This window comes from Aspergillus aculeatinus, assembly GCF_003184765.1.
Source record: "Aspergillus aculeatinus CBS 121060 unplaced genomic scaffold BO66scaffold_70, whole genome shotgun sequence".
In the NCBI taxonomy this organism is placed as follows: domain Eukaryota; kingdom Fungi; phylum Ascomycota; class Eurotiomycetes; order Eurotiales; family Aspergillaceae; genus Aspergillus; species Aspergillus aculeatinus.
In genome coordinates this window covers 136,863-161,747 of record NW_020291539.1, presented here as the reverse complement: position 1 = coordinate 161,747, position 24,885 = coordinate 136,863, and the positions used below count along the sequence as shown (strand labels likewise).

At 52.8% G+C, this 24,885-nt stretch overlaps 7 protein-coding genes across 7 annotated transcripts; 2 read left to right on the top strand and 5 right to left on the bottom strand.

Moving 5' to 3' along the window:
- Nucleotides 1-1,077: 1,077 nt before the first annotated feature.
- On the top strand, nt 1,078-7,302 carry BO66DRAFT_475423 (uncharacterized protein; the record flags this gene model as incomplete). Its single annotated transcript, XM_025653235.1, has 3 exons — nt 1,078-1,428; nt 1,481-6,490; nt 6,543-7,302. 3 exons carry the CDS (start codon nt 1,078-1,080, stop codon nt 7,173-7,175), a joined length of 5,994 nt encoding a protein of 1,997 aa, XP_025498818.1. The 3' UTR covers nt 7,176-7,302.
- Nucleotides 7,303-8,352: 1,050 nt separating this feature from the next.
- Nucleotides 8,353-10,506, bottom strand: BO66DRAFT_335047 (fungal specific transcription factor domain-containing protein; the record flags this gene model as incomplete). Its single annotated transcript, XM_025644229.1, has 5 exons — nt 8,353-8,995; nt 9,047-9,382; nt 9,451-9,627; nt 9,702-9,865; nt 9,934-10,506. 5 exons carry the CDS (start codon nt 10,504-10,506, stop codon nt 8,353-8,355), a joined length of 1,893 nt encoding a protein of 630 aa, XP_025498817.1.
- A 956-nt stretch (nt 10,507-11,462) lies between these two features.
- Nucleotides 11,463-12,937, bottom strand: BO66DRAFT_227932 (uncharacterized protein). The gene has a single exon (XM_025642737.1). It carries the CDS (start codon nt 12,689-12,691, stop codon nt 11,747-11,749), a length of 945 nt encoding a protein of 314 aa, XP_025498816.1. The 5' UTR covers nt 12,692-12,937; the 3' UTR covers nt 11,463-11,746.
- Nucleotides 12,938-15,929: 2,992 nt separating this feature from the next.
- BO66DRAFT_227894 (Zn(II)2Cys6 transcription factor domain-containing protein) lies at nt 15,930-18,345 on the top strand. Its single transcript, XM_025642736.1, has 5 exons — nt 15,930-16,265; nt 16,379-16,754; nt 16,814-17,175; nt 17,231-17,365; nt 17,427-18,345. The coding sequence occupies exons 1-5, from the start codon at nt 16,134-16,136 to the stop codon at nt 18,204-18,206; spliced, it is 1,785 nt and encodes a 594-aa protein (XP_025498815.1). The 5' UTR covers nt 15,930-16,133; the 3' UTR covers nt 18,207-18,345.
- Nucleotides 18,346-19,653: 1,308 nt separating this feature from the next.
- BO66DRAFT_395853 (uncharacterized protein) lies at nt 19,654-20,423 on the bottom strand. The gene has a single exon (XM_025648325.1). It carries the CDS (start codon nt 20,357-20,359, stop codon nt 19,733-19,735), a length of 627 nt encoding a protein of 208 aa, XP_025498814.1. The 5' UTR covers nt 20,360-20,423; the 3' UTR covers nt 19,654-19,732.
- Nucleotides 20,424-20,442: 19 nt separating this feature from the next.
- BO66DRAFT_395852 (uncharacterized protein) lies at nt 20,443-21,194 on the bottom strand. Its single transcript, XM_025648324.1, has one exon. It carries the CDS (start codon nt 20,882-20,884, stop codon nt 20,591-20,593), a length of 294 nt encoding a protein of 97 aa, XP_025498813.1. The 5' UTR covers nt 20,885-21,194; the 3' UTR covers nt 20,443-20,590.
- Nucleotides 21,195-21,724: 530 nt separating this feature from the next.
- BO66DRAFT_384511 (Zn(II)2Cys6 transcription factor) lies at nt 21,725-24,624 on the bottom strand. The gene is made up of 2 exons (XM_025646093.1): nt 23,367-24,624; nt 21,725-23,315 (listed from the first exon to the last, which is right to left on the bottom strand). The coding sequence occupies exons 1-2, from the start codon at nt 24,596-24,598 to the stop codon at nt 22,046-22,048; spliced, it is 2,502 nt and encodes an 833-aa protein (XP_025498812.1). The 5' UTR covers nt 24,599-24,624; the 3' UTR covers nt 21,725-22,045.
- Nucleotides 24,625-24,885: the final 261 nt, after the last annotated feature.

Here is a 24,885-nt window from a genome sequence, read left to right as displayed (position 1 = left end):
TGCCTATTGGCAGTAGAGCCCTTTGTAGTATTTCACAAAATAGAAGCCAACTTTCCACCACAGCCAGCAGCCTCACACATCAAATCGCTGTCCTGAGCCCCTCGGTTGCTGCTGTTGTACTTAGTGGTGTGTTTCAAGGTCAATTCACATCATCATTACCGCATCAAGCAAGTCCAATGGGATGGCTACTGATTATAACATTTTACCTTTGAGTAGGGCGGACATGGTTTCTGTTCACCTGGAGACTCTACCTTGAGAACAAGAACCCAAGTCGAAGCGCATAGAATGCACCCGAGTCATAGATATTTGAACGTAAACGTGCGAAATCAAGGGGACTGCGAAAAAATTGCAATAAATCAATTATACAGTAGGTTACGACGTGGCTGGGTTTCGGGTGACGAACTTGCGAGCGCTAAATCTCATCTCCCGGCGGTCCCTCCCCAGAAAACAGTTAAGTCAGTATTCCACCGTCACCTCCCACCACCACAACACCACACCTCCGCTTCCCCTGAAAATCATCCCTCATACCTATACTCAACAAATATCCACTTGATCTCAATCCTCAAAGCCAGTGATACTGTATAGCTCCTTTCTCTTCATGGATGCCATTTCCATCTTACGTATGGCGGCCACAGAAAACCTACTATTCTCGTGATGTCATTGACTTCTGCTCGTCGATGACGCATCGCACTCGTCGTGGACCGACAACAGCAATGCCCATGACACCACGACTACGCTGATTTCACGTGGCGCATGATCGATCTGCCTGGAACTATACTCAAACAACCTCATCTTGACCAGATTTACCGCTGCGACAGACTTCGCGCCGGGCCCCCCGATCCACGGTTACCGTGCAGTCAATTTGTCCGTAACAATCCCCAAAGGACGTGGTGCTGAAAGGAAGACAATTATGATGTCAAGATTGCTCAGCACTCGGAATTCCGGGACTTCCTTAACATCATTGACCTCGATGGTGGTGCAAAGTTCATATAGTGCCTCGTAACCACACATGAGCCAAATGCAAACCATTCATGGCTATGCTGCCCCGGTTTCCTACTTTGTTGAATTGAATGCAGCATGGCTTCCAATAACGCAATGGAGCCAATTGCTGTGAACGGAGGCGTTACGTCGCTTCCAATCCTACGAGAGACAGTCAACACTGTCTCCGAAGAATGTCCCACACGCCTTGGTCTAACGGCGGAGGAAATCGAGAACAAAGCCCCGAGTCTCGATGTGTTCTTCGATACTATCGCGGCAGAGCGGCTTCGGCGCATGCCTGCAGACGGTAGTCGACTGGACGGGGTTCTCAGACGAGCTTCGCGTCTCGCGGTTGCTGTGGGTTCTTTACGCGACGCAGTGTCCAGTTACATGGATGGCGCGGATGAAGCCACTGCGCTTGTCTGGGGGACAACGCTGCTTCTGCTTGAGGTATGAGATTCTTTCCACTCAATTGCAAGATATGTTCTAACTAGAAACTCAGATGGGCATCGATCAACTCGACATAATTGAAGGCTTGTTTGGCCGCTATGGTCGCATCACTATGGGTATCTCGCTCTTGCTCCAGCAGGAAACCTACTTCCCTACATCCCGGCCTCTGCAGCAACAGGTTGCCGAGATCTACGCCCATATCTTGCAACTTGTCGTCCACGTGGCTTGGGAATATCGCCAAGGAGCGAAGACTCAGCATTGGCAGTCGATGAACACCGCTATCGATTTGGCCTTCTTCCGCTACTTCAACCGCTTCGCTACTCACTGGCGTCGTGTGTCTGAGCTCGTGCTGCAAGCAGGAACGGCTAAACATCAGACATCAGTCAATCTGTCGGTCATTTATCAATTCCTCGAGCTCCAAGATCGTCCGTTGCAGATGCTTCTTGAAGGCCAGAACCACTCCTTAGCGGACGGATCCTTCTCCTGGTTCGAGCCGCATCTGACTACCTTCGCTATGAGTCGTCGAAGTCTTATGATGATCCGAGGAAATCCCGGCTCAGGCAAAAGTGCACTCGCTCAATGGACTGTCGAGCGACTTCAGGCTTCCTCGGAGTATGATATCTGGAACGTCATTCCGATTATCATCAGATCGGACGTCCCAATCACAACGCTCACGCTGAGCATTCTTAAGGGAATTCTGATCCAGATCCTTGATCATTCAGTAACTAGCCGCAGGACTCAAGATGCCATCTTGACTGCTGTGACCGGCGCTATTGAGCTTGCAGTGGCTGGTGCAACTGACCCTCAAGTTGAAGGACAGCTTTGGACTGCCATCCGCGCTGCTGTGCAATCCAATTTGCACTTTATGTTGGTGGTTGATGGGTTCGACCAAATGAAGCACGCCGAGACAACTGTTAGCGCGTTTTTGGGGTTGCTGCAAGACACAGTGACCGATACTCCTTCCAAGTTGATCATTTTCAGCCGACCTATGTCTAAGGACATACTGCCAATCCGCGAGACCACAAAGACACACCAGGTTGCTATGAATGCCGCTACGATCCAGCATGATATGCAAGTCGCGGTCAGCGATATGATGACGGCGGATTCTTCGTTCTCTGGCCTCGAGCCGTCCCAACGGGAGTCATTGGGTGCAGCGATCGTATCCCGCTCTCAGGGTTGTTTCATATGGGCACAGTTGGCCGTCGAGGCGATGCAGCAGCGAACGACTGTCAGCGACATGACGTCCGCTGTTGCAAAAATGCCCAACACGCTGGGCGATTTGATTGACCACCATCTGCGTACTACCAATATCAAACGTCAAGGTGCGCAGAATCTTCTGGGCTGGTTGGCGGCCAGTGAGCGTCCCTTGCGCATCCCAGAGGTGGAACAGCTTCTGGCAGTTGATATCAAGACACTGAAAGTAGCCCCTCGCTCTTCCAACCTCGAGCGTGACCTCTTCCAACCCCTCAAACGCCTAGTCGCTGTTCGTGATGGGTTTGTGTCGTTCCGTCATCCAATGATCCGCGAGCACCTCCAAGCACGGGCTCAAATGCGCCAGGAATTACCATTCTCTTTGGCAGATGCTCATTTTGACCTTTTGATCCGCTGTTTAGCCTGGGTTCGCCGTACGGTCACTGACGAGGTCTCCCTCTCATGGGACAAGATGAGCGTGTTTGTACGCGACCGTTACTTGGACGCTTATGTCTTGCTTGAGTATACCGCACGCTATTGGCTATCGCATATGCTGGCATCGCCAATGGCATCTTCCGATCGTGAGATCTCTTTTGACGCAACATTCCGCCGTGCTCTACCCGACACTGTTCTCTTCGCCCAGTTGGAGCTTACCAACAGGGAGTCCCAGTTCAGTCGCTCAAGCATTGTGGAACTATACAGGTTGGCTGTTGGTGTTCGTCGTGTGGTTCTGGGGAACGAGTCTCCCGCTCTTCTACAGAGCTTGCTTCTCAGCGCTCGTGCTGCCGAACAGACACATGCCAGCTGGGCCAATGATCACCTGTACGAGGCTTGGATGCGCAGTCGTTCGCAACTGGGACCTTCCAACGCAATTACACGTGACCTTGAACAAATGCTTGTAGCCAACGGACAAGCGGATCGCACTGCAGGCATGAAGACTGATGCCCTGAAGGACATGGCACTGTCAGGATGGGGCTCATCCGACATTGGCTTTGCCCAAAGACTGCAGTACCTTGATAAACTGGTGAAGTCTTATAATGCCAACAAACAACCTGATGAGGCGTACTCTGCTGCTAAGCAGTTTTACCACCAGACAGTGCAGACGTACGGTGCTCATTCACCTGAAACCATGTCAGCAGCCGATTACCTCACCAAGAACTTTGAAATCGCGCCTCCGGACGAGTTGGCGCTGGAGCTTGCGCGAACCAAGTATGAGACAATGCTTCATTCGATGGATGCGACCGACCCGCGGCGAGTAGCCTATTCCCTCTACCTAGCCAAGATGTATGAGGAGAATAACCAGATCGGAAAAGCCGACGCAGTGCTGTCTCGACTGTGGGCAGGCCTATCTGCTCGCGGCTCCGATTCCGCAGACTCCTGGGATCAGAAAACAAGGGTGGCCTTCTATTACTCTCAGTTCCTGCGCCGCCAGCGTCGTCCCGAACAGGCTACAGGCATACTGCGCGACCTGGAGGTAGATTTGGAGACAGGGGGCGGCGTGAATTCGCCACAGATGGTTAAACGTGCCGAGGAGCTTCGCGGTGAGGCCCGGCAGATGGATCTGAAAGATATGGATCGTGCCCTTGCTCTGCAAATGTGGAAGTATTACAAATCTTCCGGTCAGCAATACACCCCTCAAGCCGTCTCTCTGGCCGAGTCTCTCACCGAAGGGATTATCCCCACCAAGAGTACTGCCAGCTCCATCGGCTCGCGCTTGTCGACACTCTCCCCAGAGGATAATGAACTGCTCCCTGGCTGGATTGATACTGTTGCATCAGCTGGCAGTGAGCGTGACCTAATGTCAATCCTGGCCCTATCTCACCAGCTGGCAAGTCAACGAATGGCAGCAGAGAAATGGCGTGAAGGAAACGAATGCGCCTGGGCAGTGCTAAAGCACCTCTGGCCTACTGTTGAGGACCCACAATCCAAGGCAAGGTTCCCCTCGGAGCAGGCGCCCCTGATGGCCAGCCTAGCTCTCGATCACGCGTACTGTCTGTTCCGGCGCCTGGACGTGGCACTGGCTACCATTGTATATGGAAATGCTTTCAAAGCATCCATCACCGCGGATCAAGTGGCCGTTCCTTCGGTTACTACTGTCGTCAAAACTGTCGTCGAGTTCTATGAGACGACCTTCCAATTTGACAAAGCAATGGTGTTGTTGCACCAGGTCAGCGACTTCTTTGCATCAAGACTAGGCAGTAACGATAAGCATACCCTGGACAGTCGCTACTATGAAGCCGATCTGGCGCTTCGCCTTGACCGTCGCACCGAGGCGGAAGACAGCTACAGTAAGATTTACAAGGCCTGCATCCCAGACGGCAGGGTAACATCGTCTGGTGTTCGGGCTGCAGTAGCTTTGGTCACTTTGTACGAACAAGACAAGAAGTGGGAAGATGCCCTTGATGTGTACCGGCACTTGTGGCCCACCCTCGTGCATTTTGATGAGAAAGACGGGTATGACCGGGCTCTTTTGGAGGGCTTGCTTCCCAAGACCTACAGTGGATACATGTCTATCTTGGAGAACTCGCCATCTGAAGCCGGGGACAATGAGCGGTACCAGATAGCCTCGCAGCATCACCAGCTCTGCAGGAAGCTGTATGGTCCTACCGACCCCCGCACCCGTGACGCGACTATGGCCCTTGCAGGAATCTGTTCTGGTCATCCCCAGCGTAGAAGCGAGGCGCTTCAGCTCTATGAACAAGTTCTCAAGACGAATGATTGGGTTCCAACTGCTGAGGCTTCGCGGTCGCTTCCTGACATGACCCAGCCACTGCCTATGGATATCAAGCATCGCATGGCCCAGTTATTCATGCTCCAGAAGGATACATCCCCGCAAGCGCGGGCCTTCTATACCGAAGAGCTTGCTTTGTCGAAGCAGCAGCAAGGGCTATCTGCACCAACGACGCACCTGTGGCTTCGTGAGATAGCGCGACTGTATGCCCTTCAAGATAATCCAGAGTCCCGCCGCCATGGAGCCGAGCTGCTTCATGAGCACGTCGATGAAGTCGTTCATGTCACCGCCAACCACGATACACTAGTGGAACGCGCCCATGGCCTGGCAGAAATCTACCTTGAATGCGGGTATATTGATGAAGGCTGGGAGCTCATCAACGAGCTGCACCAGCAGGTGATACATGATACACCGGCTTCTCACCGCCAGAATCTGGGCGAGTACCGACCTGCTGCATTCGTTGCAGCGTTCGAGGAAGTGTTTGGTCGAACACGTTCTTCGCGACAGATCTTGGATGACTTGTCTCGCGAAGGGCGGGTCTATAGTGTCTTCCAACAGCATCTGTCCAGCCATGACCTTATGCCCACCCTGGCGGCAGGCGACAAGCTGCACCAGCTGCAAATGGAGCAGAAGCGTAGCGCCGCGGCTCAAGACACCCAGGACAAACTTTACGAATACTTCTGCAACACGCTCTCGGTGGCGCAACCGCTGCGGAAGAAAGATGTTGTGCACCAGTTCTACGTCATGTGCCGTCGCGAGTCGCCCAATGATGACTACAACATCAATATCGTGACGCAGGCTACTGGACTAGTGCGAGACCTGTGCAACCGCTCACGCTTCCAGGATGCGGCTGATGTTACTGGCGTCTTCCACTCATTTGTCCACTTGACTGACGGACTACGGTTGGCGGAAAGTATCTTTACTGCCATCAAGCTTTGCCTGTATCTTTGCGGCTACAAGGTGAACAAGTGCACTGAAGCCACGACTGCGAAGAATATGTCGTTCGAGTCGCAAATGCTCCTGCAGGAGATCATGGCCAACGCGCGAGATCTTCCGATGGAATACGCCGAGTTACCCTTCTCGGAGCTCAATGACCTGGTGACTGTTTTGGGTGAACATGAGATGTTCGAAGACTTGGAGGTAAGCGACATCCCGCCCATGTCAAGGTACTTACTAATAAAATCTTTCCTAGTCTATCCTCACCGACCTCTGGACCTCCCGTATTGTGCAAAAGACCTGGTCCCTACCCGCTGTGGTGTGGATTGGTCGCCGGCTCGTGGAAACACGGTACTGTCGCGGCCAGGTCAGCGCTGCAACGGCGCTCGGCAAGGATATCTGCTACAATCTGCGCCAGGTCTGGGGCAATGCCGACCCGGTGACGCTGGAGATGAACAAGCTGCTGTCTGGCCTCTACACAGCGTCGGGCAACCATCTTGCTGCCGCCGCTCTGCACGAGACCGCCCTTGCAGAGCTCTTGAACAGTGAGACCAGTGATCACAATGCGGCCGTAAACGCAGTGACCCAGCACCTGGAGTTGTTGCAGTACGCCCAAGGACGCCTGGCCAAGGAGGGCCAGAGCGCAGCCATTGACGCCACGGCTGCCCAGGAACGCGTGCAGGACATCGCCACGAAGTTCGGACTCTCACCCACCAAGCTCGAAGCCGGCAAAACCGACGAGTCGATGGGCATGTGGCAGCGCCCGCGCCGGTTCAGCCTGGACGTGGAGGAGCTGGAGACCCATCAGAACCACCTCCGCCAATCCAGCGGGTCGGCGCTGCTGACGGGCAACGGAGGGGCGAAGCGTCTCTCCATTACTGCCTTGTAATGGATGGAATGGGATGTAGCTCGATGTTGATGTTAATCAACCAGACTGCCTGTGTATTTTGAAATGTTGTATATCCAATCCGGAAGAATAATTGGGTGGACATAGGGCAAGGTAGTGTATAGTACGGAGTTAATGAAACTTTTGTTTGTCCTATTCAAGTGTAGGCCTTTCGGAGAACACTGTAAACTCCGGAATTCTGGACAGTATGTCTTTCCCAGCAATCGAGATGGTATCCTCGTGGCGCATGGAGATAAGTTTTCACCCAGGTTCTTATCACCGAATCCTAACTCAGTACCAAGATTTCCCGAAGACTGTAGACAAAATGAGGTCTATGTAGTTGACCTTGGGTACTACGCAATGTTAGAAATAGTAGCTTCACTAACACATCAATAAACCCACACCACCTCTTACCCTCATCCACCTATACACCCACCTATACACAACCCCCATCCACCATCTCAATCCAAGACATATCCTAATCCCAATCCCAATCCCAAAATCAATACACTCATCCCCCCCATCTTCAAGACCAACCGCACCGCACCGCACCCCAAATGACCTCTCTCATAACTTAACCTTCCTCCACCCCCAACTCCTGCTCACTCCCACCCTACCGGAATGAAATGCGTCGGAGGCGTTGGAGTGGCTGGATCTTTACTCTTACTATGGGGTTATTGGATAAAGGTAGCGGTCGTCCAAGTTGTTGGGCGTCTTGCTGGCTGGGAGTTGGCGGCGAGGTTGGAATCCGGGCTTGTGGAGAGGAGCAAGCCGGAGAAGGAAGGGGGGCTGGGGGGCTGGATTGTCTGAGTCTGGGATTGTGTCGGTCACGGTTGTTGCGGGAGGATGCAAAAGAGGAGGGGGGGGATCGATGGTAAGGAGTGGCGGCCAGGGTGGCGTTGAGGGTGTTGGGGAGTGGCGAGTCGGCTTCTCGAAGATATCCAACCGGGGGTGATGAAGTATTTGTTGTGGGTTGCACTTGCAATGGAGGCAGTAGTCATGGCCGCTCATGTTTGTATCTTTTGTTCTCTTGAAACAGTCTTGCTGTATTGCTTCTATCTTACACTGCATTATCATCATCGCCATCATCAACGAGTCATGCTTGCTATGTACTTCCTAGCGTATATACAAGTTATTCACAGATTGCTATTCCTGTCAATCATACTCCCAGGCGCAGCAATCAAAACATCCCTCGCCGGGAACGGGCACCCCATCCCTCCTCTTTGCCCACGCTCAGTCGCTCATACCGCTCGAGCATATCATGCATCCCGGTCGCCGCCGACGACTGCACGTCGCTTCTCATCCCATCGATGTAGCTGGGGTCACCGTCAGCTTTGGTCAACCCCTCGGCGTAGTGATCCCATCGGTCGGGCTTCTGAGATTCCGAGTCCTGCCGGAACAACTCCTTGATGCCGGGAGGGACGTCCGTGGAGTGTGCGACTCGCGATCCCTGGTTGCGAGAGCGCACGGACAATTTGAACAGATGAAACAGGTTGCGGCCCACCTGGGACCGACACGCGATGATGGAAAAGGCACTGGTCAAAGTCAAGAAGTCTTGGTCAAGAATATCGAAGCTCTTCTGTTCCAGAAGAGCAAAAAGTGCGAGGTTCACTGAATACATGGCGAACTGGTGGGCGTGTTCCATCCCATACTCAGTTCGATGGAGTCGAGCGAGAGAGGCAATCGATCGCGCGGACGAGATAGCAATGGCAAACGGATTGAACTGATCTTGGGCGTCAGAGACTTCGTTCAGATGGGACAATCGTGCATTCGGGCCGAGGGCATCGAAGCAGAGATTAATCACTAGTGTGTGATATCGCATCCTGTTCACTCGTTAGGTTTGGCCATAGACGAAAAGAACAGGCGGTACCAACCAGAGGAGGATAATATGGGGGGCGGGCTTTTCAGCTGGATCGAAGCACGGCGGAAGTCCCCGCTGCCACTTGCGGAGGCGCAGATACAGCTCCCGTTTGCGCTGATTGTAACCGGGAGCAGAATGTCCTTCCTTCGACAAGCTCCGAGAGATGTCACGGGCAATGTCAGACAGCTGGCAAGCATCATCAAAGTACTGACTCAGATAAGATAGTCGGGCTGGGCGAGGAAGGGGATATGGTGTCCATATATCTCCTGCGCCTGCGTCATCCCGGGCAATCCGGTCAATGCTGACTGAGTTCACGCGACTTGGCTTGAGGAAGTTCGTGTGAACAACCCTGTGGTAGGATTCGTGCGATAAGGGTTAGTCCACATGATTCCTTGAACAAGGTCGGTTTAGACTTACGTGTCGATTTGATAGAGGCCCCAAGCGGTCCGCTTGATGGAGATAATCATGTCTTCCGACATCTGCGATGTCTTGAGCTCTCGCTTTTTATGATTGATGATCCCTAGTGACTCTGCCATTTCAATGGCACGATGTAGCATGGCATAGCCATGATCACCATTTCCGGAGACGGAATATCTAGAAGGCATTCAATCATCAGACATCGAAGGATTCATAACGACAAGGGGTAGCTGCATGGATAGGGGACTTACCTCTCATATAGGAGAAGGATTGCTTGCAGGGTCGGTAGTCGAATATCATTGCCCCTTTCGAATTGGTGTCTTTTCATGTGGCGCTCCGCCTCCGCGAGGAAGTCCGCCCCTTTCGTCCTCACATCCCCAGGAACCGTGTATACCTCGGAATAGGGTGAATAGTACTGTGCCGGTGCCATCCCACAACTTCAGTAACAGATCCAGAGCGATGGGCGAAATTTCCCGGACTTACACATGCGTTAGCGAGCAGCGCATTGACTAAGAATGGGCTGCAGAAGTCTGAATCCACATTGCCCATCGCCATGTGCTTCAGGAAGGATTTGCGGTCCATAAACGCATAGAACGGATAGTCCCATGTCAGATACAGGGAAACTAGATGGGATACGAGGTCGTCATCATCCGTGACGCTGGTCCAAGGCTTCGCGGGCACCCGAAAGGGAGCATTCCCCGTCAGATATCGGATGTCCATCATCATGGGCCGGAACTTGGGTGCTTCACTTTCCACCTCGATCCCTTGCCAAATGCCGTATAGCTGTTGCAGCGCATGGGAGTCCTTTCCGGCAGCGCGCATTTCGGCGAGAGTCTGGTCCAGATAGGCACGCACTTCTTCTATGGAGGCGTGTTTTCGGATGAGCTTTAGCAGGGCGTCGGCATGGTTGGGAACCTCCGATCGCACGACCTCGAAGAGATCGTAGAGCATATCATGATGATAGTTCGACGTGTCAGTTAGATACTCGGCCACGGATTGACAGGCCTCGGCTGAAGTCTCGTTGGACGCCTCGTGGCCCGGATGTGCGTGGACCATAGGCGAGTGACGGCCATTCTACGGGGAGGATGTGATCGGTCAACAATCCAGTATTACAAGTTGGGGAAGGATGAATCAAGATGCAGGATCAGGGATTCACCTACCATCAGCTCATCCGACTGGGAAAGAGACCGGGTCGGCTGAATCGGTGGAGAGTTGCTAGGCGACATGGATGGATGCTAAGCATAAGATACTAGTGTAGTAGGTGATAGGCGAAAGGGAGCAGGTGGTGAAACACGTTCCGTCCAGCAGGTGTCAAGCCTCAGTCCTCACACAAAAAGGGTTAGGTCAACCCGAATCTAGAAAGCCACATTGAAGACTAAATAAACGTGGGATATGCAGTTTTAGCGGAGGGATGGGTGGGATGGGTGGGATGATGAGATGATGGGATGAGGGGATGAGAATAAGTGGATGAAGATAAAAGATGGGAAGGAAAAAGAATGCGGGAAAAGGAAAATCCAAGGATGATGCAGTCAGTCAGTCAGTTGGAGAGTGGGTGGGTTGGATGGGATTGTGGGCGGTGCCTGAGACCCAAAACTGACTACACCATGACATCAGTCCGCTTGCCGCTTCAGTCACTCTCTTTTCTCTCTCCACTGCAGTGCAGTCTTCCCTCAGCTCCCACCTCTTAGACTTCTTAGGGGACAGTAGTTTATTCTCGCCACTATCCATCACCTGATCATCGTCATAGCCCGCAGCCCTGCCTCCGTCTTCTCATCACACACACCAACAAACATTGCCCTCGGAGAGAAGTCCATCGAAGCTCGGTGAAACCATGGAGAGAGTATTGAAAACAAGGGGGGAAAAAAAAATATTCAAAACCACTCAAGATCAGCACCCCCAAGCTGCGAAACGATCTTCGCTAACATGAGTATGTTATAACGTTAGCGGAGCATGAAGTGCAACGAGCTGCAGCTGCAGCAACAGCTCGCTTCACAGCCGAGGTCGCAAATAGGCGTAATTTAAAGTGTGAGCTTCTCCAGCCACCCGGCGTGGGTCTTCCCAAAATTGCCCTCGGCAAATTCGGTCCGGGGGAGGCTGCCGACCGTATTTTTCAATACGCATACGGGGACCATTGCGGGCGACAGGCAACACCGTTTCTGTCAATCTGATTCGCGAACGCTGACACACTGTTTTCCAGCCCTATGACCTTAAACCTCCCCAGGGCTGAACAATTGAAGATCGGGATGGAACCCTCCACTTCTCGGGGGATAAATCATGAAGCGGGATTGTCACAAGCCTAGTTGAGAATATGCCACCACCACGTCATCATCTTGATCAGCCACCTTTCTCCGAGAGGCAGTGGTCGACGGAAGGCCCATCCTAGTCCCTCGCGTAGCTGCATCTCCACCACTCGGCGCCAGTCGACATGGTGGGCAAAATGGAATGGAAAGTGGTGTTGGCTGATCGACTTGATCGTGCAGTCCATCTTCGGCTGCTCCTGCAGCTCTATGTGCGGCTGCAGCAAGGCGGGCTGTTCGCCTTCCAGGTCCAACTCGATCTGCAATGACCCCTGGCTAGTGAACTGGCGCACCTGCACAGCGAGATTATGGTGATGATGGCTGTGATAGCGATGGCGATCGTGCTCGTCAACATCCCGAAGAATGGTGAGGTCAATGAGCGGGTGCTCAAATACCTCCAGTAAACCATGGTGCTCGCTCCCATGCGGTGCGAGGTTCACCTGGAATCGGCCTTCGAAGATCAGGTTCGGCGAAGAGGGCTTGCGATGCACAAAGACTCGCGTCATTCGAAGCGGCAACTCAATCAAAGCAAGCGAATGAAGAATGACTTTCTGGGGCGGTGTGTCGGGCTCGGTCCAGGTGCGACGAGCGAGGCCATCATTTACATAGCGGACGATTTGTTCACTGATTTGAGCTTGATTCATGTGCCAGAGACGTTGGAGGATTTCATTTACCCAGTTGATAGTCTCACCGTGGGCCAGGATCTTGGTGGCGTGATAGCGCTGGCAGTCATCTCGAACGACTCGCTGCATGCGCTTCATGGACACCTTGGTATAGGTGCGACTAGCCGCGAGGACGAACAGTAGCCATGCGAAACTGAATCTGAATTGACCCACAAGCCACGAGGCGAGACACACGAGCACGATGACTCGAGCCTCCGTGTAGGTTTGCTCGATAGATCCGATCAAGTCGGCTGGCTCGCGAGCACGACCGGGCTTGCCCATGGCAACGAGATGTTCGATTTGCTTCCTGCTCTGGCAAAAAGCACTCAAGTATCTTAGCAATGCTGAAGGGGAGTTCGCTTGTCATATAGGCAATCAAGGAACGATAGCTGCAAGCTGCGTGCGACAATCATAACCAGACGGTCGGGCAACATAGCGGACGCAAGTGTCGATTGCAGGTTTCATGTTCTGACTCTGAAGAAGAGCAGGCAACCGTAGTCTTTATATTGAGTACCACAAGGTGACGAGGGGGAAAACCCGACTAAGGGGTGGGGGGCTTCATGTTGACAAGTGGTTCTGCAGATTCAAGCAGGGCTAAGACTCATAGGGCTGATGCGCCTCCGAAAAATAAGAACGGTATTGCAAATACCGAGTAAGTCTCCCTGGGCTGACCCACACTTGTGGAGGCGCCGGAAATTCCATCTCCCGACAAGCCGCAATGCACACGAAGATGTGGCTTGGGCTTGTTTGCATTTGGTTTCTCACTTGGGGTGTGTTGAAAAGCGTGGTGACCCGCTCGGTAACTATGCGGTGCCAGGCAATATGCTATCAGACGCTGATTTGACATGGAGATCTTTGCAGCCTCGAGGATGTAGAATACTGAGTTTAATGCTTGATCACTGAACACAGCTGCCGAGGCACTTTCCATCCGTGCTTAATCGATACGCTGATACAAAGAATGGGACTCGGCTCGTGTTGCTGTTGTTCCCGAGTGTATTAACCAAGATGAAGGGACTGGCGCCGTCTCTCTGGTGGTCATGATCAAGGTCCAACCGGCAGCTAAGGCTCTCGAAAGAAATCCCAGCTTGCAGTTCTTTCAAGATCCCGATGCCTGCTATAACAAACCTTTAAACTGGCCAGCTCGTTCAGTGGTTGATCAGTCTCAAGTGGCAGCCTTACACTTCTACAGGCCACTGTCTGATTCAGCTCATACCGAAATCGAGGTCGCCAACGGTACCATCCTCTAGAGAAAGATCATGTCATCCATCGGCAGCAAAAGTTGATGTCGCCTGAGTCGAGCTGAATTAGAAAGTCAATGCTTTCCATACGAAGCCCGACCCATATTCCTTCGGCATCGGACGATTACCGCAGGCCCAGTCGCGCGCTTCGTCTTCATCGTCGCCGCCGCCGCCAACGAGGCCAACAGAACCACATTCATTCTGGACCTGAGCATCATTCAAGGAGGCTTCGCTTCGATTTGTTATGACCTCTTTCGCCTAGACTTGGCCTCCTCCCGGAGTGTATACCTCGACGAGGATGCTGGCGCTTAAGCCGATTTAGATGGCTGTGCTGTCGTGGCAAAGCGAGTTGCCGGGTCCTCGTGAAAGGCGCTACGTGTAACGTACTGATTGCGGGTTCACAAGGGCGAATATCAAGCATGAAAGGCAAGTGTCGTGGCTAGGGCTGCGTGGCCGGTGGGATGGAGGAGATGGAGGATGGAGGTGAAGGGCATTATGAGGTGTGCCGGATTGAGAAGAGTCGACGGAAAAATTGATGCATGGCACTGTGGTGGGAGGGATTGGTCAATGCTGAATGTCTTTTCAAAGCGATATGGGTGGTTTTCTATTGGCTTAGTAGCGCTCATGAGTGCTTCTGTATGGTTGCGATTGGTTATATGGCTTGCCAAATGTAGCAGCTATGTCGGCTGACGTAGGGTTGGTCAAGTAGGATAAATGTTCTTCGGTTGTGTTGGAGGATACTTCCCTCATGCGAAATGCGTGCTTTCGGTCAGCAAAGGCTGAATGCAATGGGTAGTGGGCGACTGGGGTTACAGTCCTACCATAAATCAATGACCTTGGGTGCATGCGATGGAAAAATCCCACAACGTCAGGATGTATGGAGACAGCTTCGGTTGTGTTCGAAAATCGACTGAATTGGGTGAGTCGCTCTCTCATCCTCGTAGAATGGTTGTCAGTGCTTGTCATGATGCTTTTTAGATCAACTGCTGAACTCGCCATCATCATGGGCATGAGTACTGGACCTGTGCGGTGTCTAGGAATAACTTTCCTGTTTGCATATCTGTCAAATTCTGCTTCCTCTACGACAATGACTATTTTTGCATGTTTGACGGGGAGCCAAACGAAGACCACTAAAACTCGTTGCTTGTGATTTCCTCCCGTCCAGTGCTTTCCCGCCTTAATCCATCCCCACCGAGTAACAGATAATCCTTCATTCGTTGCTCGCGCTATTTGTGAGGACGCACTTTCGACTACGATCAAAAGGTGAACAGAATGACCCCGGTTCGTTTGCAATGACTGCAAGGGCATCCCTCACTCGTGCTGGAACGGCAATAAGCTGACAACCCGGCTGCTTGTGTAGGTAGTTATGTCACTGGCCCGATGTCTCAACGTTGTTATGCATGAGACAAGACGCTATGACTGAATAGGTATGATGCAGCAATGTCGAGGGATTTCCAGGAAATGGCTGACAGCGACGATCTTCGATGCGGCAGGGTTCGTGTTCGTTGTCTACCGCAATGATCGCCAGACCATCACAGAAACCACCTCCTATTCTGCGGTGACAGAGAGCTATAAACCACTTGTCTGGTGCCCCTTGATCTAGTTTGGGAAAGACAATGTACTTGAACACGCTTCGTATCATCACTGGTCCTCAAAGAGGCAATCTCATTACACTAAGAGCGCTGATCTCTGCACAATGCTCGATCGACATGGGGGGAATCACCTTCCTTGGCACCCCTGGATCCCCGATCACTCGATTGACTAATCAGGCCCGACCCGGCGGCAATCAGATCTCCCCCTAGAGCTACGGGGGGGACTCCCTTCCCCTTCCAACTAGCGACGGAAATTGATTCCAAACCACAAGGGAGCAGACTACCATGACACTCTCAGCGATTTGCACCATGATTGACGCCTCGATTGCTGGAATATGCTGAGTCCTCAACCTCGATGTGACTGATCCACAAAGCCTCTTGGGACGGCGCCTGTCTGTTCTCGCTTCGACTGGTCGAATCACTGGGACCGCCACCAGGTCGCTGCGAGAAAGTGGGGAGAGGCAAAGGCCGGGCTAGACAGCACATTTGAAATAATCAACTGATCGGGCGGGCATGATTTGAAAGCTTTTAGGCCTCTCGTCCTGTTAAACCACGGATCCAGCCCGCCCCCGGAACCAGAGCACTCCACGAACACCCCTGCAGAATTGAGGTCTCCTCGTCATTTCTCCTGGTGTAAGCCACCACTGATGGTGCTCGATGACCGTTACTACTATCTCTGAGTCTGTGGTTGCACGTTAGACTTTAGAAGTCTCTCCCTCTCTCCATCCCATGATTGTGACAATAGACTTTGTTTGTCAACAATCCATATTCCAGCCTGCATCGCTTTCACATAAAGACCAAGACCTGAGCTGGCACGAACACGACCTTTCAGCAACGCCTTTTCCCCGCAACCACAGGTGGCGAGCCGCATAACTTTCGACCCCTTAGACTGCGATGAGCAACGTTACCCTGGAGAATCGCCCGAAAAAGGATCAGCTTGATCCTCCCGCCCCAGGCAAAGCGGCTGTGCGAAAGAAAGTCCGACCCACCTATTCATGCTTAAATTGCCATAAACGCAAAGTTAAGGTATATCCACACCACACTACACTGAACACCTATGCGAGGCAATCGCCACTACCACTTTGTTCCAACCATGTTCTCGGTTGTCTGCAGCTTTGGACTAATGCATACCGTAACAGTGCGATCGTGTCAAACCATGCGGTGCTTGCTGTCTACGGGGCACACCCTCGGAATGTGATTATGGCACCAGCAAGCGAGACCGCCAGTATATCCAACAAGCAACTCTCATTGACAATCTGCTACGCTCTTGTGAGAGCCTGAAGCAGCAGCTGGCGGAGGCTCGTCAGCTTGCCAACATACCTGCTGTGAAGGCTGAGGAGGGGCCACTATCGAGAAGGAGACCACTTCACACGGGCCGAAAGACGGACGATTGGGACGATGAAGATGCGCTTGAGGATTTAGATTTACCTATGGCAGACTCTGAGCAATCGTCCTTGATTTCTCGCGATGCTATAGTACTTAGCGAGGACCACGAAGGCAACACATTTCGACAAAGTATGCTCTATCCTTCTGCACTCCAAATTGCACTTTCCCTGTCGCTTACGATGGTCTAGTTCACGGGTCCACTCCGATTCTGAAAGAGAAGCGTGTTCTGACAGACCCGATGGCAGCTGGTGTCGCAATAGAGTTCTTCATCGAACGATTGGTTGATAACTTCAGTCCGGTCAATGTCAGCGGCACCATTGCACTACGTGAGGCCAAAGAGATGCGAATACTTTCACCAATTCTCTACAAGGCTTTCGAAGCAGCATCACTCACATTTGCCGGAAGACAGTATCATAACAAGGCTCTCGAGGTTGCAGGCAATTCCAGGTATATCAAAGTACTTCATCTTCTCCAGACGGCGTTGAATGAACCTGAGGGCAATCAATCGACCGAGGTCTTGCTAGTGGTCCTACTGTCTACCATTATTGAGGTATGTTTCCGGTTATAAATGGTGCAGCCAGGCATCATACTCACTATCGCGAAAGGCTTTCAGACAAACGTCGGTAACCTCCATTTTTCGACACCAGCTGGGTGGCTTGGCGCTACTGCGGGCACGAACCCCTTATCGCCACCGGCATGGAGTCGAGAGATCTCTGTTCGTTGATCTGCGACTATACTGGGTTAGCAACTATCCTCTCGTTTTGGATTTGACCTCCGAGCGGAATTGACCGAAGTTTATAGGTTACTGCCGCGTTGGTGCATCGCAAGCCGACTTTCTTGTCCTCGGACGAATGGCTTACAGTGCCTTGGTCTTGCGACGGACCGTCAAAAGATATCCTTCAACATCTCCTCGACGTTGCCGTTCATATTCCGGGCTACCTCGCACAGATCGACGATCTCCAAGCGGCCTTGCAAAATCCGGCAGTCTCGCCATCCGAGTTAGTCACAATGCAGTCCACTATCTGGGACCGTGCCCTTGAACTGCAAAGCATGCTCCAGATGTGGAAGCGTACCTACGCCGACACATACGCCGGAGGCGGACCACACGAGGAGTCCAGCCTGGACATCCATCCCAGCAAACTGAAGAGCGGGGCCGACGGTCGCGGGGAGGACGTCTTCCCCGTCTTCCGGTGTCGCGATCCCAGCACGATGCAGATCACCGCAGCCACCAACCTGGTCTACCCGGATTTATTACTAGCCACCTCGATGTGCTACTACTGGGCGCTCAACCTCGTCATCACCTCCACCGACACCGGGCTTGTCGACGTGCTCGGCCGGCAGGAACGCTACGAGTTCGCCTGCAACATCTGTCGCAGCATGAAGTATTACACCCAGATGGTCCCCGGCTGCCTGGTCTCGCGGATCATGTTCGTGCTCCGCACCGCGTTCGACAACTTCCCCGACGGCATGGTCGAGAAGCAGTCCATGTCGGAGCTGTTCGCGTACATCGGCCGCCGATTTGCGTTTCCGGTCTTTTCGAACCAATGTACCTCTTCGTCGGTGAAGGCGGAAAGGGAGTAAAATAATCCCACCGAGGAGGACGAAATTGTTCCCTTACGTTACGATTGTCTTTGCCTTGATTTTAACATCTCGATTGTCGCAGCGAGCGAGCAAAATGGAAATGGTTATGGCGTTTTTTTGTTTCTGCGGGCAGGAGGGTTACAGGCGGCGTCCTAAGGCGAATTCATTTTTAATTTGTGTACCTCGAATGTACGATATGGTAAATAGTTGAATGCTTGTATACGGTGGTGCTCCATATGCGCAATTGATGCCTTGATTTCGCGGCTTATCCACGAAAATGAAACAGGCGATGAAAGCTGAGGAATCACAAGCATGGAAATTGTCTTTGGGAAATTTATTATCTACAGGTCGGATTGTCAATGTCAAATGGCCACTATGTGAGTCAATTTCCTCTTTCGCGAGTATATGTACTAGTCATTGCTTCGATCTATATACATATTGTGAAGATGATAATGGGAGGGTGTCAGCAGCTGCCGCCAGCTCGAGTTCAAATCTGAGTCCTAGTGCAAAATCGCACTAAGAGCATCTTCCAGAAATGCAGGCGTGCTAAGGTGTCCGGTCAACAAGGACAGATGTGAGCACGTTCACATGATTCCATTCAGAGAAAAGGAGGTTGGAAAAGTGGTCGTGCCCAGAGCCTCCTCGAAAAGCTCAACCACTAGACTACCTAGCTCGGAGAATGGTAGGTGGCAGTGCAGGAAGAAGCGGGGCCGGGGGGCAAGAACCCTCTCGCTAGACGCGGCGTGACAGCTCAAAGAATTGCGTCAGCAGCTCAATAGATGGATGTGCATATTACTGCGCGGTAAAGTTGGTGAGTGTGGCTAGACGCTGAACCGACCGCCTTGCTCTAGATTCCAATGCTGAGAAAGCCAGGGTGAGAATGTTTAATCTAGGCGGGTCGGCAAGGTGTTGTTTGGATTGTCTGGGTAACGCGGGGGCGGGCGGGAAATTTTGGCCCATGACGGTGACGGTGGTGGAATTGGTTGATAATTATCCGTTGGATGGAGGCATCATGGGTCCATCCGGTCACATGCAACTGTGCTCATTGCCAAATGTGGAGACCAATCCGGGAGGGGCGAGAGGGGAGGAGGGAGGTCGGTACGTTTGTCCACAGCAAAGCAATTTAGCAAGCACGCGCACACAGCGTGCAAAGCAATCAACTGTTCGGTTGGCCTCTGGACCCGAGTCGCTCTCGGTCGACTAACTCGCTCGATTCGGGGAGACCGTTGAGGCTTTGGGGGGGGGGGGGACAAACCCTGGAACGAATGGCGACGGTGCGTGGTTGAGTCCCCGCATCGGTCCAGGGTCGGTCGCCTAGATTGCTCTTGCAGGCACTAGGCGTGATCGAGGCTAGTAAGCTAGCGTAGTGTGTGTGCGTGCGTGCGTGCTTGTGGTGTGTGTCCCTTCGGTGCTCCGAAGGCCACCTCCCCATCATCATCACCCGATCTGCAATCTTTTTTTCTTCGGGTCGGGAGTCCTTGGTTTGAATTATTTTTTCCCTAATCTCGGTTTTGCCTCTCGGTTTCTCAAGGGAAACCAGTATCCGTGGGGACCGAGATGAATGCATTCTGCGCATAGCACTCCATCATCGGGTCGATGTCCAGAGGGTCATCGTTCAGATGGTTGAAATGGTCGACGGAGGGGTCTCGGATTGTGAAGCCCCCTTCAGGGTCCACGGGGAGCCAATTTGCGGTGAACCGGGTGCTCCCGTCAGGCATTTCCAGCGGGGTCAGTCCTTCCATCGCATTGGGGGATTTCAGTCCATTGTTATTATTCATTCCAGTGTACCCTTCCCTGGCCTTGCCTTTGACCCCGCGGCTGCGAGTCTGCTCCGAACCTGCTTGCAACGTAATCGTAGGTGGGTGTGGGTCATTGAACGGAGGCTCAGACATCATCATCATCCCATCGAGGGGGTAAGAAGGGAGCGGCAGGCTGTCCGACAGTCCCATGTCTGGAAGCCGATAGTACTGTGCGGGCTCTCTCAAATTGCACTCCCGTTCCCAGTCTCCCTCACTCCCACTGTACGATTGATGGCTCATTCCCGGCGAGCTGCAGGGCTCTTGCGCAACGGCCGATTGGCCGAATGGGGGCCCAGCGCTGAAGCTATCGTGCGATGACGACTGTGGTGACGAGATAGCTCCCGGAATGTTCATGTAGAGGGCTCGCTCAGTGGCTAATTGGGAGGTCGAACGGAGAAGGTCATCGAGGGAGAGGTGGGCGGGGAAAGACTTCGAATCGGGGGTAGTGTTGAAAGTGGATTCTTCAAATCTAGTAGTGTGAGGGGTTCTAGTCAGCCCATCTGCAGAGAGATTCCCGGCTTCCTGCAAGCCCGACCCCCTAGGAGGGACTTCTGGTGAAGGAGAATCTAAATTGCTGTGGCAGACTTACATCGACGTGAGTTTATCCACGAATCCTGAGGAAGCTGGCGTGTCTGGCATCCCTGATACATGGGGTACCCGAAATTGGCCCGAAGCAGCTTGTGCCATTGCCGACTCATAGTCGGCGCAAAGCTCGGGGCTCAACAGATGGGCAGACGAAAGGTCGAATTCATTGACACCCAGCTGATTCCCGTACAAGTCTTCTCCGCCAAGCTCCGGGTCCAGAGCGAAAGCCTGGTTGTCTAACGAGTCCAATGGAAACCACATTGGCACGTCTGTCGAGAAATCGGAGTCGAGCATTGCGTCGGTATCTTTCGCGAGAATAGGTGGTAGGAGGGAGACTCGTTGTTTTGTAGATTGCAGTCAGAATCTCGCGCTCATTGCAAGGTGAGCATTGACGCGTTCAGAAGTTTGCTATTGTTGTGGGTAAAGATGAACCCTTCGGTCACGAATGTTTCGAGAGCCACTGCAAAACCTCTCCGGGGGGAAAGCACGGGGCGGGAAAGCAAGCTTATAACCTGCGCAAAGCAGGATAAAATCCGGCCAACAGCTTGAATAAAACATGATTGAAAGAGGTGGTGGAGATGCAGCTTGAACAAGTACAGCATGGCGGCCACGATGGGGATGCGATCGGTAAATTGAAAAGGGCGCAAGGGTAATAGTGATTCGATAGAAACGAGATCTGATCACAAGGAAGCATGGTTTTTGGGTTTCCCGGGGTAGCCTTTTTAACCGAACAATTCCAACTCCCCCAGGTTTTCAATCAACCCAACCGAGCAGGAGTATCGGAGTTGATTGCGTCTGGCACCATCTGGCACCGTGCACTTGCATGATCTCGGTCCTTTCAATGGTAATTAACCGAGAGCTTGAAGAGCTCGGACCGAATGGGAGAAAAGGCGAAGGCGGGCCGTTATTTTGGGGTCGGAGAAGTCTGGGGTTTGCGGGGAAAAGTCAACTGGTCAACTGATCCTGTCCAAATTTGCCGGCTTTCACATCCCCAGATGGGATCGGTTAATCGTCACCTGGAAGCCAAGTTTACCTTTGCGCTTCGCCTGTCTGACTGTCCTCGATGAAAAGAAAGAGATTCTTATGGTTGTTCTACCATCCTACTGAAGACTATGCATAGCGTCGGAACTTGTTCTCACTTATGTACATTCCAAGGTTCATGTAATATATACAGTGCACGATTGCAGTCGAAGGCGGGATCAGCTGGTACCTGTCTCCTATACACCGCATCGGGGCCAGACAGTTCCCCACTCCTACTAGTGTTGCAGGTCGGTCGGCTGTTAGGTCGAAGAGCTACGACCATGCAGCATGTGCCTGCATATCACTCCGGGGAAAGGAGAAGGGGGTAACGGGCTAGATCTGATCCCTGCAAATAGTCTAAGATCCTTGCCACTTCCCTGCCCACCCTTTGTAGTCGAGACAAGAGTAGAGCCGAGGAGGCCGTGTCGCCTAACCTCACAGGGCCAACCCCGTGCCCTTTCGTGTCCATCGGTACAGCGCTAACACAGCTTTGCGTCGGTGTCGAATCTCGCTGTAATTAACGGGGCGCCCGCGCGCCTGAGCCACTGCACTCCGCATGACCTGCCGGAAATTTCGCTGGTATTCCGTATTCAGAGTGACAACACATGATTCCGTTGCACGGATCATCACCTCGCACGCATTTAGAATCCCATCCCCCGCCTCTTTTTGCAGTCGCTCCACAATCAGCAACAAAAGGAAACTGCCTTGTAAAAGTTGGATTCCAAAGAAATATGGGATAAAACTGATATCAGGGTCATATCGTAGGATATGATCCACCGAGTCCGCAGCCTCTAACACATGGGAGATGGTCGAAGCAAATGCAGGGGAAGACGTCCAGAAGTCCTTGTCTTCGATAAGTGACACCGGATCCCATTTCCCTACAAGCAAGATGTGGAGCACATGAACCAGGTACGATGCGTAAGAGATCACCGTCTGTGTATGCCACGCATACGCTTGCGCAAGTGAAGCTTCGGTCGGCTGCTGATCGGGCTTGGGAGGGAAAGCACCAGGCATAGGGCCGTCAGGATCAGAGGCGATGGCCGCAAAGGTCGTGAGACTAGCTTTGTAGATATCAAGCTGTCGCAGTACCTCACTGACGTGGCTATCCCATGCATCTTTGCCATTAAATCGCGTACCAAGCATCGGGTGATTCCGTGCTTGATTCAGGTCTATCAATTCGCCAGTGATAGTCATCAGGGGCAGGAAAAAACCAAAAATCGAATGATCGTGGCAGACAAAGTTCGGGAAGACGCGGCGTTTGTTCTTCTCACCAGACAGAAGACATTGTGGTCCGTCAGTCTTGGGGCTGTTGCTATGGATATTACCCGCTTGCCACGATCCCTCATCCAGTGGCAAAAGTAAGTCTTCACTCTCCGCGTCGAGCAATGCTAATGGGCGGTTGTAGCAAAGCGCAAGGTGACGATCCATGATGTATAGTAGCCACCATGTCCGTCGCCGCTCCTCGCGATGCTCTTCGGTAATTGTGGTACGTACATCGTGGCTCCGATCGCATACGCAATTCAGGCTTGGCCGAGCAGGGTTCGAGTAATCAAAAAAGGGGCCGGTGTCGACGCCACTCCAGCCGGCCAACGAATAATCGAACGACGGACTAGAGCCATCCGTGTGGTGACTATCCTCATTAGGCACTACCTCGATCTCTTGATTCAGCTTGAGCTCTCGGGCTAGAGTAAATGCGGCATGCCACCTGGAACAGATTAGCACCGCATACACAGATAGCAATTATGGGTAGACCAACCATCTCATGCTTGCGGCTTTCTGTTCGCTCGATGAAATTATTGAAGCCACGTGGATGTAAGTGATTACATCGTCCAACGAACCCGCTGGACCAACAAGGCCCCTATCATCTCCTCCAGCTTCAAACGGATGATGAACGGTTGTCGGCGGACCTTCTGGTCCGAGACCGGCATAGGCGGCCTCACTCGCGGTTGCGCCCTCTGAATCCTTGAATGAAACGTGGATTAATGGGCGGAGTAGTCTGATTGTCAGGGCGCACAGAAACTGGCAGATCTTCTTGCGCTGTGGCGGGGAGATGGGCAAGGCAAAAGCACGGTCATCCAACGCGGCAACCCAGAGCATGCTGGCGAGAAGAGCAGGACTGCTAGGACGAGGTGTCTCCCGAGTGAAGAAGGATGCCTTTCGTAGAACATAGCAATGTATGTGATGACAGACTGGGTGCATATGAGTTGAAAAGGCGCTTGTGAAATATAACTCAAGAAGATCGAACACGAGTTTGCGAGGCAGATTTCCTTCGAGGAACGGCATGAGTGGCATAAGCACCGGGTATTTCAATGCTGCAATGGCCGACCCGGATGTCTGCCCGATGCCGGTCGCTTTGGATGTTGTTGAGGTAGGATCGCTATAACCAGCTAGCTCAACTCCCTGCCAAATATCAAACATCCGGGGAAAAGGTCCCTCGCCCAGGCCGAGTCCTCCCAGAGGTTCATAGGACCCGGGCGACACATGTGTCGCCGATAACCATTCCTCCGTTGGATTCTCACCAGGCCGAGGTCTGCGAGGAGGGAGCGTAGCATCTGCTTGGGAGCGTCGCTCGTCGATGCTCGGAGCCGAAGCGGCGATGTCATTTGTGGATGGGGATTTGTGTTGCAAAAGTGAGACAGGAGAGCCTCTTCGGCCTGAAGCGCCAGCTGTCTCCGCCAACACCGGAAGCGCAGGTTGTTCGTCGTCGACCGGGCGGGTCGCTCTCTCCGGCACCGCGTTGGTCTCCGTTAATCGGGATCGGGCGATACGGCCTCTTTTCCTACGTTCGCGAGTAAATTCGCAGCGAATCTCGCTGCGCAGACAGCGTGAACATGGAAAAGCCCGGTCGCAGCGCACGCGACGCGAATGGCACGAGTCGCATGCGATCCGGTTGCGCCGCCAACGACGTTTGGTGATAATTCCGTTGGTCGACTCTTCGGCGGCGGTTGCTGGAGCGTTGGATGCCTGGGCGTCCCCCGACTGATCCATTTCAATCCGACATTGGTGAGTTGGGGAGGGTTCGGAGGGTAGTCAAGATGAAGATCGAAATCAGATGAATTGAAATGAGTTGGCCAGGTCGCTAGGAACCACGGGCAAGAAGAGGTTAGCAGTTTGGCCAAGACGAAGGAAGCGAAAGCGAGGGCACTAGTCTCACTCGCCCAGGCCAGCCGGTTCGGAGCGGGGAAGCACAGTCACATTGATTTGATCACGGGTTGTGGGATACGATGGTGAGATTTCTGATGGCAGCAAGAAGCGGTAGCTGGCTAGCAGAGAAG